This window comes from Phocoena phocoena, chromosome X (assembly GCF_963924675.1).
Source record: "Phocoena phocoena chromosome X, mPhoPho1.1, whole genome shotgun sequence".
NCBI lineage: Eukaryota > Metazoa > Chordata > Mammalia > Artiodactyla > Phocoenidae > Phocoena > Phocoena phocoena.
Window position 1 is genome coordinate 117415621 of NC_089240.1, and position 16913 is coordinate 117432533.

Here is a 16913-nt window from a genome sequence, read left to right on the forward strand (position 1 = left end):
TTACAAGGTAGACAGAGAAGAAATAGTAATCTTCAAGTCCAAACGTATTCTGAGATGAGAATTTTTCCAGCACAGCATCTTACACATTGAATATATGATTTTAAAGAGTAAGAGTACCATAATTAAAACTTTTTTAAAATAAAAGGAAAGAAATAATTATGTGGTGTTGATTCTTTGCACGTCCAAAGGAATTAACCTGAAAACATTATCCGCATCACTCGGGCTGAACGTCTTTTGAGCAGTATTTTTATCAAATGGGCCGAGGAGCAGGCAGGAAAGAGCTACTTGCCATTTAACAGAGTAGCTTCATTAAAATAGGACAGCCATCTCCGACACGGGCCTCTACAAGGGAAGCAGCACCCATTAATTTCTTGTTTTTGACTTGATAAAGCGAGGCTAAAAGATCAGCTCATTCCAACCTGTTTTGCTTTTTAGGTTGGGGGTTATTTAATTGAGGGGGTATGGAATGCACTATATTGTCCCTTGTATGTTTTCCTTAGCAGCACAACTCAGGGAATTCTTGGGAGAAGAGAGCTAGCAGGTTTTTCTACATTCCCATCCCCTATGATGAAAGCATTCATCAATTTTGCATATTTGCTTTATTTTCTGACACCATAGCTGGAAAAATGCTTACTGAAGGCTTTCTCGGTTCTTGACAATCCCTTCATAGAGCATCATTTACAGCAAACATTGAAATCCCAACTGGCTTCCCTTGACTTACTGCTCACATCTGAACAACGACCCCTCCTGTCCTCAGATCATGTTACTTCAGGAAATGAAGTTCTTTTTATTTATTCGTCTAAATCAGCAATTCTCAAAGTTTGGGAGGCTGACCGTTGGGAGTTCCAAGGGTCTGCAAGGGTCAAAGCTAAATATATTATTTGCCTTTTTCACTCTCATCCTCTCACAAGTCTACAGGGGAGTTTTCAAGAGGCCACCGAATGTGTGATAGCACAACAGATTGAATGCAAACACAAACATGAGAATCCAGCTGTCTTTTCTGAAGCCAGATGTTAAAGAAATTTGCAAAAATATTTCATTTATTGTTATTATTTTTATTGGTTGCACTGTGCAGCTTGCGGGATACCACTTCCCTGACCAGGGGTCGAACCCATGCCCCCTGCAGTGGAAGCGCAGAGTCCTAACCACCGGCCGCCAGGGAAGTCCCTTATTTACTTTTTATTTTTTAGGCTGCAAAAATATTTCAAATGCCACTCTTCTCACTAGATTTTTTTGGTTTCAAAAATGTAAATTCATTAAAACGTTTGAGCACTGCCAGTCTAGACAACAAACGCTGGACAAAACTCTTACCAGCTCTGAGCTTCGGTCTCCTCCTCCACCAGTTGGAGGGAATAAAGCCTCACTAAGACTATGAATATTCCGTGTGAAATCACTTTGAAAACTGTAAACGACCATACAAATATGAATTATGGTCACTGTCTTATTAGTGGAAAGAATATTCTGTTGCTTTTTAAAAGAAAGCATTCCAGCGTCGATGCAGCTTTTGGATTCTCCATGCCATTACTCCCTTACCCCAACACCAGAACTGCCAAACTGAATTTATTCCTCTGAAAAGCACCAAGGAACAGTCCACTACAAAGCATCGTTCCCACCCTCCACCCTGGTGACTTCAGAAAATTGGAGATTTATCCTAAACAGTCCTAACTCCCCTGTAATAATCCACCAGGATCCTAACAACACTGCAAACTAGTTCTTCTATAAAACACTTCCTTTTACCCTAAAGCAACCTTTACTTTCATGGGGTGCCCTCTTGCTGTGATATGCTGAGATCTGTAGCATTAGCATGTTTTTTGACAGCCCACTAAAATATATTCCCCAGATGGTATTAAATAGTTTTTAATGTGTAACGTTTATTTCCTATACTTTCTAATCTGGAATCTAAACTGATTTCTAAGTATATCTGAACCTCCTTTGTGCTCTGATTTTATCTCACATGCCCAGATTGAAAACAGAGTGGTGAAGCTCAATTAAAGATAAAATTGGTCACGATATGGGACTTGGAATGATTGACTATCTCATCAACTTCAGTAGGAGCTCCATGTAGAGCTCAAACAAGTTCTCACAGAGATAAAAGTGCTTACTGAATGTTCACAGTAAGACTTGCTTCAAATCTTTTGGCTGTGGAAATGACCTCATGACCTCAAGGATACTGACAAAGGACTGCCCCAATGTGCCTCACCTATTTCATCAATAAAATTGCTTGAAGGGTTTTTATTTATCTTAATATGTCATTACTAACCATTAGAGGCCTTTCTTCTTCATTGTCATCATAAGAAGAGTAGAAATAGTTACTGGACCATTCCTCAGGCTCGACAGAGGTTTCTGCAGGTGACGACATCTCAGTCCAAACTGTAAGAAAAACATGGAGGGTGGCAGTTACTGGTCCACCACAAGGAGAGAAGTAAAATGAAGTGTAATAATCAAGGCCATACCCTTCAATGGTCCAAGAATAATACCTTTTGTAATAAAACCTCCAATTAGCTTGTACTAGTTTAGAATTTCTGATATTTCAGAAAGGGCCTAGAATATCTACACTTCTTTTACTTTTCAGAATAGTTTCCTGTTGGGGGTGGTGGGAGTTATTACAGATAATAAGAAGTTAAATAACATTCCAGAGAACATTTACCCCTTCTTATAGAAAATCATCTCTTCCAAAAATTCTTTCTATAGCATTCTTCTTGGTCCCACTTAAATAGCACTTATAACATTCTACCTGGTAATATTGGTATTTCGGACTTGTCGTATCTCTTTTATTAGGCAGGAACCATGTGTTACACATTGTGTGTCTCATAAGGACCTGCCTGCAAGAGATGCTTAATTAATAAAATGCATTGAACTGGTATGGGAGAAGCAATCTGATGTAGGCAGAGAAACGACACAGCATTTCATCTTGGCCACGCTAAACTATTCATGTAACCTTGGGAGAGTCATGTTAACTTTCTCTGACTTGGTTTCCTCATCTGTCAAATGAAGGCAGTGGTACTAGGCTCTCTCCTGATGGCTCAGGGGGCCACAGTATAGATGACCTGAGGGAAGTGACACGTAAATGGAGAACTGAAGCTGAGCAAGGTTGTTGTTCCTTGTTTCTCCTCAGCTAGTAGAGAAGTCTTCCAGATTAAGGAACATCATATTTAAGCATTGAGTATCAGGCACCCCGTTAGGCATTTCTTCAGGGAAGTCTATGCTGTTGATCCCAGAGCTGTTGAGGTGACCCTTGCAGGTGCTTCGGAAGCGCCCTGCCTGTTATCACACTATCAAATTCAATTTTCATTGCTTGTTGCATTATCTTTCTACACTCCTAGCTTCGTGGGGATGGCAGCTGAGCGTATCTCAGTTAGACTGTATGCCCAGAGTACTGCACAGTTCCTGGCACACAGGCTGCTATGTTTGTTAAATTAAACAAATTGTTTTAAATCCCTTTAAATGGCCCAATTTGAAAAATAAAAAGAAATATTCCTGGGTTGTAAATGACTCTTTTCTATTCATTAAACTTAGAGTGAGTCAAGCAGGTGTGCATCCCTTGATGCAGGATGTGTTTTATTCACCTCTGTATCCTGTGTAGGAGGGGCTCCCAAACTTGAGAAGGTTCCAGAAAGAATCACATGAAGAACTTGTTACATTACAGCTGGCTGGGTCTCACTCCCAGAGTTTTTGATTCAGAAGGTCTGGGATGGAGCCAGAGCATTTGCCTTCGTAACAAGTTCCCAGGTGATGCTGAAGCTACTGGTCCACGGACCACACTTTGACAACCTCTGCTCAGCTGAGTATCTTGCATATACACAGGACAGAAGAGTCGTCTAAAAATGGGTTAACTTTGTTTTCTCCATATAAAGTGAATAGATGGGTAGATTTCTCAAATTAACAACGGGAGGAAACAGTTTGCACAGCCATGAATTCTGCCTTCAGATGAGCACTACACATACCTGTATTTGCTTCTGCCCGAACTGACGCGATGGCCTCACCAACTTCCACCATAGCGCTGGTGTGCTCCAAGTCAGTTTCCTCAGCACCTATAAAAGCTCCCTGTTGCCTTCTGAAATAGTAAATATGTAAAAACTGGTAAGCTTTTTTTCAGTTTAAGAGTAATAAGAAATTTTAAATGGTATTTCTTCTACTAATACCATGTGTTAAGAACATAGTCTAAGAATCCTTTCAAACAGAGCTGATTTTCCCCCTTATTTAAGTCTCTGTGATAACAGCTCATAATATACAAAAGCTTTAATCCTGGGATCCAAGCCAGCATGGAAAGAAAAGGCTCCTTTCTGGACCCAAGGCAGGTATATTGTTTAAAATCCCTGTTTCATATTATATTGTATACCCAAAATTTGCTAAGAGGTAAATGCTAAATGTTCTCACCACAGACACAAAAAAGGATAACTATGTGAGGTGATAGATATGTCAATTAGCTTGATTGTGTTGATTATTTCACAGTGTATATGTATGTCAAATCATCAAATTGTACTCTTTTTTAAAAATATCTTTATTGGAGTATAATTGCTTTACAATGGTGTGTTAGTTTCTGCTGTATAACAAAGTGAAATCAGCTATACATATACATATATCCCCATATCTCTTCCCTCTTGCATCTCCCTCCCACCCTCCCTATCCCACCCCTCTAGGTGGTCACAAAGCAAGAGCTGATCTCCCTGTGCTATGCGGCTGCTTCCCACTAGCTATCTATTTGACATTTGGTAGTGTATATATGTCCATGCCACTCTCTCACTTCGTCCCAGCTTACCCTTCCCCCTCCCCATGTCCTCAGGTCCATTCTCTACGTCTGCATCTTTATTCCTGTCCTGCCCCTAGGTTCTTCAGAACCTTTTTTTTTTTTTAGATTCCACATATATGTGTTAGCATATGGTATCAAAATGTACTTTTTTTTTTTTTTTTTTTTTTTTTTGCCGTACGCAGGCCTCTCACTGCTGTGGCCTCTCCTATTGAGGAGCACAGGCTCCGGATGCGCAGGCTCAGTGGCCATGGCTCATGGGCCCAGCCACTCCATGGCATGTGGGATCTTCCTAGACCGGGGCACGAACCCGCATCCCCTGCATCGGCAGGCGGACTCTCAACCACTGCGCCAACAAGGAAGCCCCCTCAAATTGTACTCTTTAAACGTATATAATTTTAATTGTCAACTATAACTCAATAAGTTGGAAAAATATAAACAAAAAAAAAAAACCCCTACTGTTCTATGAACTTTTAACTTCAATGAATTAGGCAAAGTGTATATGAATGACAATGAAACCTCAATCTGATTAATACTGTTGAGTTGTATCAGCTCCTATAGAGTCAATTGCTCCATGAAATCTAAAGACTTTACTTCCAGAATACATGATAAAACACTGAGTATTGTGAACCATGGAAAATAAAGACTTCCACCGTGACTTTAAAATGGTTCTCCTGCGGCTTCCCTGGTGGCGCAGTGGTTAAGAATCCACCTGCCAATGCAGGGGACACAGGTTCGAGGCCTGGTCCGGGAAGATCTCACATGCCGTGGAGCAACTAAGCCCGTGTGCCACAACTACCGAGGGCTGTGCGCCTAGAGCCCGTGCTCTGCGACAAGAGAAGCCACCGCAGTGAGAAGCCCGCGCACTGCAACGAACAGTAGCCCCCGCTCGCCTCAACTACAGAAAGCCTGTCCGCAGCAACAAAGACCCAACGCAGCCAAAAATAAATAAATAAAAAATAAACTAAAATGGTTCTCCTAAAGCCTCAGATGAATCAACATACTTTGCACCTGATCTTAGCTACCTGTGAAAGATGATATGCAACAGAGAAAAAGAGTATTTTTATTTTCATTGGAGTACAGTTGATTTCCAATGCTGTGTTAGTTTCTGCTGTACAGCACAGTGAATCAGTCATACATATACATATATCCACTCCTTTTTAGACTCTTTTCCCAGATAGGTCATTAGATAGTATTGAGTAGAGCTCCCTGGCCGGTAAGTCCTTATTAGTTATCTATTTTATCTATAGTCGTATGTATATGTCAGTCCCAATCCCCCAATTTATCCCTCCCTCACCTCCCCCCCACCCCGTAACAGTAAGTTTATTTTCTACATCTGTGACTCTATTACTGTTTTGTAAATAAGTTCATCTGTACCATTGAAAAAGAGTACTTTTAATAAGTCCTTCAATGACCCTACATCATGCAGATGCTGTGCGGTGAATTTCTGTGCCAAGGCCTTGGAATCACCGTGAGGATTCTTTCTGCATATATGTAAATGTTGTATGGAAACTCCACCTTTTAAGATTCCTAGAGGCGGAATACAATGGCCACATCTCTAAACCAGCAGCAAAGCTATCATTGAGGACGGCTGCCTTCCTCAAAGACGTCGTGGTTGTGCCCAGGCACAGCCCCCGCCCCACAGCCCCCGCCCCCGGGATCCAGACCTCCTCTCTAGCTACACAGAGAGGCCAAGTCACCAGCAAGTGGTCTCCATCAAGGGACCACAAAGTTGCAGGCCAGTATTAGCTGCCAGTACTTCATCATTCTTATACCTCTCCTTCTCCAATCATATTGAAAGTGCCCAGAAATATTTTGAAGAGAAAGCCATGAGTGTAGCCGCTTTTGCTAGCAGCCTACATGCAACTCCCCCCAGGGTATACTGAGAACAAAGCACTTATAATCGTGTTTAAAAATTAGCCCAGACTATTTTTTTGTTTGAGGCAAGGAAGATGACTTTATTTGGAAAGCTGGCAGACCGAGAAGATGGCAGACTAATGTCTCAAAATAACCATCTTATCAGGGTCTGGATGCCAGTTTCTTTTATAGAATCCGAGAGGGAAATAAAGTAAAAAGGCATAATAGTGAGAGGCGGGGAGGAAGTAAAGTAAAAAGGGCCATCAGTCTTGCAAAACATCTCCTGGGGGAGGGGATGTGTTAATTTCTTCTTTCTTGACGCCATCCACACGTGGACCGGGTCAAGATGTTTCCCTGAACAAAGGCACTTCCTTATATCCTTTTTTTTTTTTTTTTTTTTTTGCTGTATGCGGGCCTCTCACTGTTGTGGCCTCTCCTGTTGCGGAGCAACAGGCTCCGGACACACAGGCTCAGCGGCCATGGCTCACGGGCCCAGCCGCTCCGCGGCATGTGGGATCTTCCCGGACCGGGGCACGAACCCGCGTCTCCTGCATCGGCAGGCGGACTCTCAACCACTGCGCCGCCAGGGAAGCCCCCTTATATTCTTTTTAACATCAGGGGAACAGTGGGATAACTACTAAGGACTATCAGGCTCCAAGTCCAAGGACAGAACTGAGAAAATATGTTTATAGAATTTGATGAGTTATTGCTAAAAGGCCAGGTAATTTTTGTCTGATAGCTTAATTACATTGTTTCATGTTGTATACGGAAAACAGAAGATTGGAGAGTGGTATTTCTTAAAGTATAATCACTTACTCATTCCGCTGAGAAGAAAGATTATTCTGTTCTGTTAACTGATTATGTTGTTCTTGTTTTTTAACTGTGAAATAAAACAAAGATTATACAAGCATTGTTCGGAAGCCACACTTCTTACTTCCTTGAGGACCAATGACCTTCACATATGCACACACACACACCCCAATCCCATTTGAGTTCACCTTCACAGACTTGAAACAGCCAGAGGGAAGGCCAGTCTGAATTTGGAATATAGAAAAGGGTCGAACCATGTAATATTTTATTCAAGAAATTCAACTTTAGAACTAGCACCACCCCCAGGCCAACATTACCAAGCACTGATTACTGAGGTCCTAAGCAGAGTTGCCTCATGGGAAGCATTTAGAATTAACACATTCAGATTGCTCTATCACTGCACCACTGCTTCTCAGGCACTAGAGCTCATCTTCCATTGTAAAATTCATTCTCCAAAATAGTTTAAACAGCCTCCTGCATCTTGATCTCCTACTAATGAGTTGAGCAAACCATTTCATTATAAATAGTAGAAAGTAAATATCAGCCCCATTCCCTGTAAAAATTATCACAGAATCTGAGTCACTGAGCTGTTCTTGTACTTCTTGTTCTGGAGAATGCGTGCTTGAACTTACCTGTCATAAGTTCCTGTTGCTTCAACAAAATATTTCTGATTTCTTTTAACCACGTCATCTTCACATCTACATTTGAAGCCTAAAGATTTAAAAAGCAGGGGGGGAGAGGACATGTTTCCTTTTTAGAACGATGCTTTAATAATAAAACAAATGTCACTAAGTATATCAAACACGATTTACATCCTGAACCACCATAATCCAACTCTAACATTTTGATTCTTAAAACTTCTAAGAAGCAAATAAGTAGCCATCGGATTAGATGAAATAACAGCCCAAAGCATTTCGAAATTGGCCTTCAAGAATAACGCTCAGAGAAGCGTGAAATATAAATCTCACTTATTTTTTCTGTGTAGGAGGGTTCTTTTAAATATATAAATGTTTTTATGTTTAGTTCTGGTAAGACAAAACAACTTCTACTGTTTCTGAAAAGACAATCTATTGTAGGGACTTCCCTGGCGGTCCAGTGGTTAGGACTCGGTGCTTTCACAGCCGAGGGCCGGGGTTCGATCCCTGGTCAGGGAACTAAGATCCTGAAAGCCATGTGGTATGGCCAAAAAAAAAGACTCTTTGAAATGACAATAATCTCTTGAAACGTTCTAATTCCTCTCTTCTTCCGTGAGACAGGTTGAAGCTTACAGCACGTCTGGCCAGGACTTTAACCACATTCTTTAGAAAAAACAATCCGATCTGAATCATCACATCGCCCTGTCTCGTAATCAGGTCCTCTCTGAATGCTGAGCACAAGAGGAACTCAGAACTGTTATAAATCTGTAACTCAAGAGACTTGACGGGGACAGAGAAGCACCGGCCAAGCTCTTGGCTATCAGCTCTTGTTGATAAGTCTCCTGGTGTCGTGGTGAAAACTTAAAGCCATAGAAAGCATCACAGACATATCTCAAGTTAAAGAAAACTTCTGCCAAGACATGGAAGTAACCTAAGTGTCCATTGACAGATGAACGGATTTGGAAGATATGGTACATATATACAATGGAATACTACTCAGCCATAAAAAAGTATGAAATAATGCCATTTGCAGCAACACAGATGGACCTAGAGATTATATATGGAATCTAAAAAATAAACAAACTAGTGAATATAACAAAAAAGAAGCAGACTCACAGATACAGAGAACAAACTAGTGGTTACCAGTGGGGAGAGGGAAGGGGGAAGGGGCAATATGGCAGTAGGGGATTAACAGGTACAAACTATTAGGTATAAAATGAGCTACAAGGATATATTGTACAGCACAGGGAATATAGCTAATATTTTATAATAACTATAAATGGAGTATAACCTTTAACAATTGTGAATCACTATATTGTACACCTGTAATACATAATATTATACAGCAACTATACTTCAATAAAAGAAAAAAAAGAAAACTTGGTAACTGAGAAAATGTTTAATTGCATCACAAAGAATAATAATCAAATAATATTTAGGTAACCTACAGGAAAGGACTGAGAACTTTTGTAATGTAACCAAAATTATTTTTGTCTGTAAATTCAGACTTTTGTATCTTAAGGCAGGTTATGGTTTCTAGAATAACTCTTAAGTGACCAACCTGGACAATATAAACTTCTTCCTTCCCAGCATACCAGATTTCAAACTTGCGGTTGTCTCCTTTTACATATTCAGTGATTCCAACTTCATCCATCTACAATAAATGAGTCACCATTTTCATGAGCATTTTATTAGGAAAATGAAATTACATTAAATCTACCCCCATCATATTCTAAATGAAACAGAATTTCTCACTTCTGCAAAATATATGTTTTATAATCAAAGAATATGAAATGATAAATACAATCAGAGACCTGAGTGTTTATACGCTTTCATTAAACTATGCACTCATATAGTACAGACTACATGCTCCATTCCAGTGAGTGAAACAAATGTTTCAAATCTGAGCATCCAAGTAGTCCATGCAAGATTGAATTCCATTATAAATTAACTGTACAGTATAAAAACAAATTATTGTGTCAAACACAGAAGTAAAACTAATTGAACATTGTGGAAAAGGTCATCCAAAATTAATTTAAATGGTTCTTTTTAATAACTTTATGCCAGATAAGTTAATCTCACAAATTACTACGTATGTCTATAGAAGCGCTACAAGTTATAGACATCCAATTTATGGGTCAGGGGAGAACCAACCAGGTACACAGAAATCCCCTCTATTTCCACCAATCTCTTGGCCTCTCTAGGAAACAACCTGTCATGGGACAGTGATGTCTTCTTGTAGCCAGTGAAAATTAGGTATGCAATATCCCTTCCCTACCATAGTTTTTATTCTCTTTCATATGATTGTGCAAAGCACAAACTCTTCCATTTTCTTTCATCCTGTGCTGCTAGTAGCTTGGTTAATTTCATTTTGAGCAACTTCACTCCCTTGTACACACATTCTCTCTTAGTTTCCTTCTGCCTTCTCTTTCCTTTCAATCCTTCCCTAATTAACTAAAGGAATATCTCACTCTCTGTTCCATTTACATGCCTCCCAAATGACCCTAATTAGAGCTGATAAGCATTTAAAGTAGTGCTAGTGAGATCCCCATATCAAGGAAAAGAAAAAGGATTATACTTAGAAATGAAAGAGCCTGTGACATCTACCCTGAATGTACCCAGAAGTTACTTTCAGAATATCCAAAAATATCTTTACATTCCTACTCAACCACTCTAACTAACCTACTTTTGCTCAAACATCAGGTTTTAAGATAAACAATAATCTCATATTCAATCTCTATTTAAATTGATTTTGTTTCAATACATGGTTTTGTTTTAACAGCATAAGATGGAAAGCCCATGCGCTTTTCTGAATTTCAGTTTCCTCAACTATAAAGTGGGAAGAGTACCTATTTCATAGAGTTGATATAAGGATTAAATAGCATGCACTAAAGGCTTAGATAACATGATGAGTTTTTAAAAGTATGAGTTTGCTTTCTCAACTTTCCCTTATTTGAATAGCAATGGTTTTGCCATTTTTCATTGTATACATAGAGCACAGCATTATAGAGTAAATGAGCTTTTTTGAGTTACTCTGGAAACCTAACCATGATCTCTATCAGACAACACTGTTCTTAGTTCTAAACAATTCACTACAAATGATCCACTGTAATCCAATCCATTTGTAATTCATGGATTGTAGATATTTACTCAAATAACACAATATAAAGGTTTTATCAAAAGGTTTTTATTCTACTTATTAAATATTTACTATACCATGAAAACTTACCTTTAGAACCTAGAGGCAGAGTTAAAGCTCTAACTATATGAATATAGTTATATGATATATTATATAATAAATAATATATATAAAAGAACGAGGCTGATTCTACAGTTATACCCTAACTGTGGTCTCCGCCTCACCCTGCACATTTTCACTGATGATTTCTGGTAGCTATGAATATATTTTCTTTATTTTAAAGCATTTTATCTGAAGACATCTTGCTGTATCAAGTGCTCAGGGCCCCAACTTTTAACCTGATTTTCTGTCTTCAGGGTAGTGAGAAGATGTCAACTACCTTGTTAAAAGTCACCCAGGGGGTCAGAACTCTGGGATTATAACCAATAACTACCTATCTTAAGACTTTTATTAGGCAGATCGGCTCGGTGCTTTACGATGACCTAGAGAGGTGGGATAGGGAGGGTGGGAGGGAGGCCCAAGAGGGAGGGGATATGGGGACATATGTATGTATATGGCTGATTCACTTTGCTGTACAACAGAAACTAACACAGTATTGTGAAGCAATTATACTCCAATAAAGATCTATTAAAAAAAAACTACTTGGGGCTTCCCTGGTGGCGCAGTGGTTGAGAGTCTGCCTGCCGATGCAGGAGACGCGGGTTCGTGCCCTGGTCTGGGAAGATCCCACATGCCGCGGAGCGGCTGGGTCCGTGAGCCATGGCCGCTGAGCCTGCGCGTTCGGAGCCTGTGCTCCACAACAGTGAAAGCCCCGCCTACCGCAAAAAAAAAAAAAAAAAAAACGACTTGAATATTGGGAGGGAAAGCACTTGATATATTAAATGAAAAGTCCATGTTATAAAACTGAAGAAAAAAGACTTTTATTTCTGTATCTGGGATATATAATAGTTACTTCTTGGGTCAGTATTATGAAAAAATTGATCTTGGACTTCCCTGGCAGTCCAGTGGGTAACACTGCACTTCCAATGCCGGGGGCACGGGTTTGATCCCTGGTCAGGGAACTAGGATCCCACATGCCACGTGGCACAGCCAAAAAAAAAAAACTGATCTTGATTCACAATAACAACACCAACAAAAAAATGTAGCTAGGTTGAACTGCCGTGAAGCAGTTAGAAACAAGATATTGGGTATAAAACAGTAACATAACTGTATCTTGAAAATAGTTTCTGGGATCAAAAAAAGAAAGAAAATGACAATTATAACAGAATACTATTTATATAAATTAAAACTAAATGGGGGGGCTTCCCTGGTGGCGCAGTGGTTGAGAGTCTGCCTGCCGATGCAGGGGACATGGGTTTGAGCCCTGGTCCGGGAAGATCCCACATGCCGCAGAGCAACTAAGCCCGTGTGCCACAACTACTGAGCCTGAGCTCTAGAGCCCGCGAGCCACAACTACTGAAGCTCGTATGCCTAGAGCCTGTGCTCCATAACAAGAGAAGCCACTGCAACGAGAAGCCCGTGCACCGCAACGAAGAGCAGCCCCCGCTCGCCGCAACTAGAGAGAGCCCGCGTGCAGCAATGAAGACCCAGTGCAGCCAAAAATAAATAAGTAAAATAAAATAAAATAATTAATTAATTTTTAAAAAACTAAATGGGCACAGAACATTAGTGTATACTTAAAAAGAACACACAAACTGAAGGATGTACATCAGATAATACAGGGGTAGAGAGGAGAGTAAGTGTGGGGAATGATAAAAAGGAATGAATGAAGGAATGAAAGAATAAACAAGCAAGAAGAAGTCCTGCCAGCACGGCGCAGTGGTTACAATCATGGAGACCGAAGCCATCTGCCCGGGTTTGAATCTGTGTTGCACCACTTACTAGCCATGCTCTTGGATGAATTATTCACCTCTCTGGAACTTGGCTTTCTCATCTTCAAAATGGGGTCAATAATAGTTCCTACTTCATATAAAGTTGCTACGTGGGTTAAATGAATTAACACTGATATTCATGAACACTTAGAACAGCTCCTAGCAAACAGTGAGTACTACATGTATGTTTGTTAAACTTAAAAACATAGATGATAATAATACACACACGAACTGAGGAATCTGTAGAACTCAAATGTCTCCATTTGACTAACTGTGACTTTAAAATATAGCACACAATCATCGTACAGCTGTGGGGCTACGCGATTCCAGCTTGGTGCGATGAACTCACGGCAACAGTCCCCTGAAAGTGCATCTGCGTTGATCGTATCTACCAAGGGGAAGATTCTGAAACCAGGAACCCAAACTGTTAGGTAACGCACTGACTAGTCCTACTAGTAATTATTTAATCCTGGAATCTCATATAAGCAAGAGGAAGAAAGCATGGTGAGGCTTATAAGAGATAGCCTAATTTCCATCTTTCTCTGTCAGCAACATCACCATTTTCCTAGTAATCCCGGTCTAAATCCTTGCAGGCATCACTGACTAATCTCTTTTATTAAGGACACTAGGCATTATTGGGGAATCAAAGAAAAATCAGGCTGATTTTTTTCTTTCAAATGTCAGGAATTATTTATTTTCAGTATCTAGTAAGTCAATAAGCCTGCCTGTTTACCTGCCATGGAAGTGTTTCTTGCATCTATCCCACCCTCTGTTTCCACAGTAGCCACTGTAGTTCGAAATCTCACAAATGGGTTACCTCATACCAGTCTGTCCTTACTGTGATGTACTTTAGAAACACTCTGTTGGTGTGCCCATCATTGTGACAAATTAAAGGTAAAAAAAGAAAAATAGATACAAGCCAGAAATAGTATATTAGGTAGTAACTAGGTCACACCTAAATGCCCATCGACAGACGAATGGATAAAGAAGATGTGGTACATATATACAATGGAATATTACTCAGCCATAAAAAGGAACGAAAATGGGTCATTTGTTGAGACGTGGGTGGATCTAGAGACTGCCATACAGAGTGAAGTAAGACAGAAAGAGAAAAACAAACATCGTATATTAACGCATATATGTGGAACCTAGAAAAATGGTACAGATGAACTGGTTTGCAGGGCAGAAATTGAGACATATGTAGAGAACAAACATATGGGGACCAAGGGGGGAAAGTGGCAGGGGCAGGGGGGTGGTGTGATGAATTGGGAGATTGGGATTGACATGTATACACTAATATGTATAAAATGGATGACTATAAGAACCTGCTGTATAAAAGAATAAATTAAATTAAATTTAAAAATTAAAAAAAAAAGTGAACCAAATGGATTTGGGTCCAACGTGGCTATGAAGATAAAGTACCCTCCCCTGGAATAAATATACAGACAGCAAGACATCTGAACCCTGTCTGAGGTCAATGACAAATTCTTGCTTCTCGACAGATGTTTAGAGACATAAAAGACCCTTGGAGATTTTGGGGGCTTAGAGGTGGGCGAATATCAAAGGAGCAACTGGAAGACTTCCCTGGTGGCGCAGTGGTCAAGAATCCGCCTGCCAATGCAGGGGACACGGGTTCACGCCCTGGTCCCAGAAGATCCCACATGCCGCGGAGCAACTAAGCCCATGCGCCACAACTACTGAGCCTGCGCTCTAGAGCCCACAAGCCACAACTACTGAGCCCGCATGCCACAACTACTGAAGCCCACATGCCTAAAGCCCGTGCTCCGCAACAAGAGAAGCCACCACGATGACAAGCCCACGCACCGCAATGTAAAGTAGCCGCCGCTCGCCGCAACTAGAGAAAGCCCGCGCACAGCAATGAAGACCCAACGCAGCCAAAAATTAATTAATTAATTAATTTTTTAAAAGGAGCAACTGGGCATTTGTTATGAAAACAGTGAGGTTTTTGAACAGTCACTGCTGTGGGTTCAGAAGTGAAGCAGGGAAAGTAGACAATAGGAAGAAGTCAGAGACCTAACCCTGGGCAGGAACCCCATTAGGAACAGCGTGGGGTCGTTGGCCTCTGGGAAGAATCAAAAGCAGGGCCTGCTTCTCCGGTGGCCTCCTGACACAAAGCCTTCGGGCCTGGCTCAGGACACATGGCACGTCCTCTCCATTACCACTGCTGGACATCGCATCAATTCTCAACATGCTAACAACCAAGAAACAGTGGTTGGGGAGTCGAGGGTCATAATTTTCTCCATTTTCCAAATTTTCTTCAGCAAATGCCATACCGCTTTTACAATGTAGAACTTGAAAGATAAAATTAATTAGGTGTGAAAAAAATCAAATTTGCCAATTACAGACTCATGTGGATTGGAGGTTCCTCTTGTCAAATGTCAAAACCAGCTGGGAGTGTCACTGGATTGCCAGTAACTTCCTCAAACAATACTGCTGTCATTTTAATACCAAACTAACATTAGGACACAATGGAAGTTTGGGTTATGGGAGAGAAGAAAGTAATTTCTAAGGATCGGACAGGACAGGTGTGGGCAGGATTCAGCGGTAGGTGGCTTTGCACACCCAGGAAGGGAGGGGATGGAGGAGGGATACAATGGGAATGTGCTAACCATAAAAGTGATCCATTTTTAAATCACACGGAAAAAAAGGAAGAAACCCTTTCCTCCTTGACTCTCCCGTATGAGAAAAGCTCCTTGCTACCAAGACCAAGAACTCCACCTGGTGCCATTGGTAAGAGAGTGCTAATGGGGGAGCCTGTGTCACTGCCCACAACTTCAAACTGTGCCGTGCAGGAGTCTAGGGTGCCCCCTTGGGAACTGCCTGGTACTGGCTCTCATTTCAGGCAGAAAAGTTCTGCTTCACCTGACTTCTCTCTAAGATTTCTACTTAAGGTTCCATGGGTGGGAGCGTGCGAAATGGGTGGTGAAGGGGGAGTCAAAGGGTACAAACTTCCCGTTATAAAATAAATAAGTCCTAGGGCTGTAATGCACAGCATGGTGACTATGGGTACCACGGTTAATAATACTGTACTTCATATTTGAAACTTGCTAACAGATTAGATCTTAAAAGTTCCCATCACAAGAAAAAAAGGTTTGTAACTATGTGTGGTGATGGATGTTACTTGTGGTGATCATTTCACAACATATACAAATATTGAATCATTACACTGTACACCTGAAACTAATGTAATGTTATATGTCAGTTATACCTCAATTTAAAAAAAAAAGATTTTCTTTTAAAAAAAGATGTGCAACTAAAGTATAAGAGTATATATACTTTTTCAGCCCAGTCATCTGAGCTGAAAAAGTATACAAACTGGAATACAGTATATGTATATATGAAAGACTATTACATTACACAATTCAAACAGTCTTACTTTCAAACAGTGCTTAAAACTGTATGACGGGTATCGATCAGAGCCTTCTCTGCTTTCAACACGCCTTTTACAAAAAACAATGGCTTTTTCGTACAAGAAAAGGTGCCGCTGCATTGGCTTGAATCTAGCAAAATCCTTCATCTTTGTAGCACCTTTCTTGTGTCCAATCCAAACGCTGAATGCACCCTGCGTTATCATCTTGCCCAGCTCATTTAAGTTTCCCTGGAATGGAAAACCCAAACTCATTAGTACAAGGCAGAGCAACATTCAGATCTCTGACATCAATATTACAGTGTTTAGATTGAGTTACTAAAACCCTGAAGCGTATATTTATAGTTTTTAAAGTTTCATTCATCATAACTTTTCACAGGAAAACATGCCATGTGTCACCCAGTTACAAAATGACTGTGGGACCAGGAGATAGAAGAAGCCTCCTTTTCCCTGGCTTCATGTTTCC

General features: G+C 40.5%; 1 protein-coding gene across 4 annotated transcripts in view; it reads right to left on the reverse strand.

The window, feature by feature from the left end:
• Positions 1–309: 309 nt before the first annotated feature.
• MCF2 (MCF.2 cell line derived transforming sequence) overlaps positions 310–16913 on the reverse strand; it is a 97597-nt gene continuing 80993 nt past the window's right edge. For all 4 annotated transcript variants that reach the window (XM_065901276.1, XM_065901272.1, XM_065901275.1 and 1 more), the window contains 7 exons: positions 16457–16678; positions 9611–9703; positions 8047–8125; positions 7421–7484; positions 3945–4054; positions 2261–2370; positions 310–342 (listed from right to left, as the gene is read on the reverse strand). In XM_065901276.1, coding sequence (XP_065757348.1) covers positions 310–342; positions 2261–2370; positions 3945–4054; positions 7421–7484; positions 8047–8125; positions 9611–9703; positions 16457–16678 — 711 coding nt within the window. The remainder of the gene's footprint in view (positions 343–2260; positions 2371–3944; positions 4055–7420; positions 7485–8046; positions 8126–9610; positions 9704–16456; positions 16679–16913) is intronic.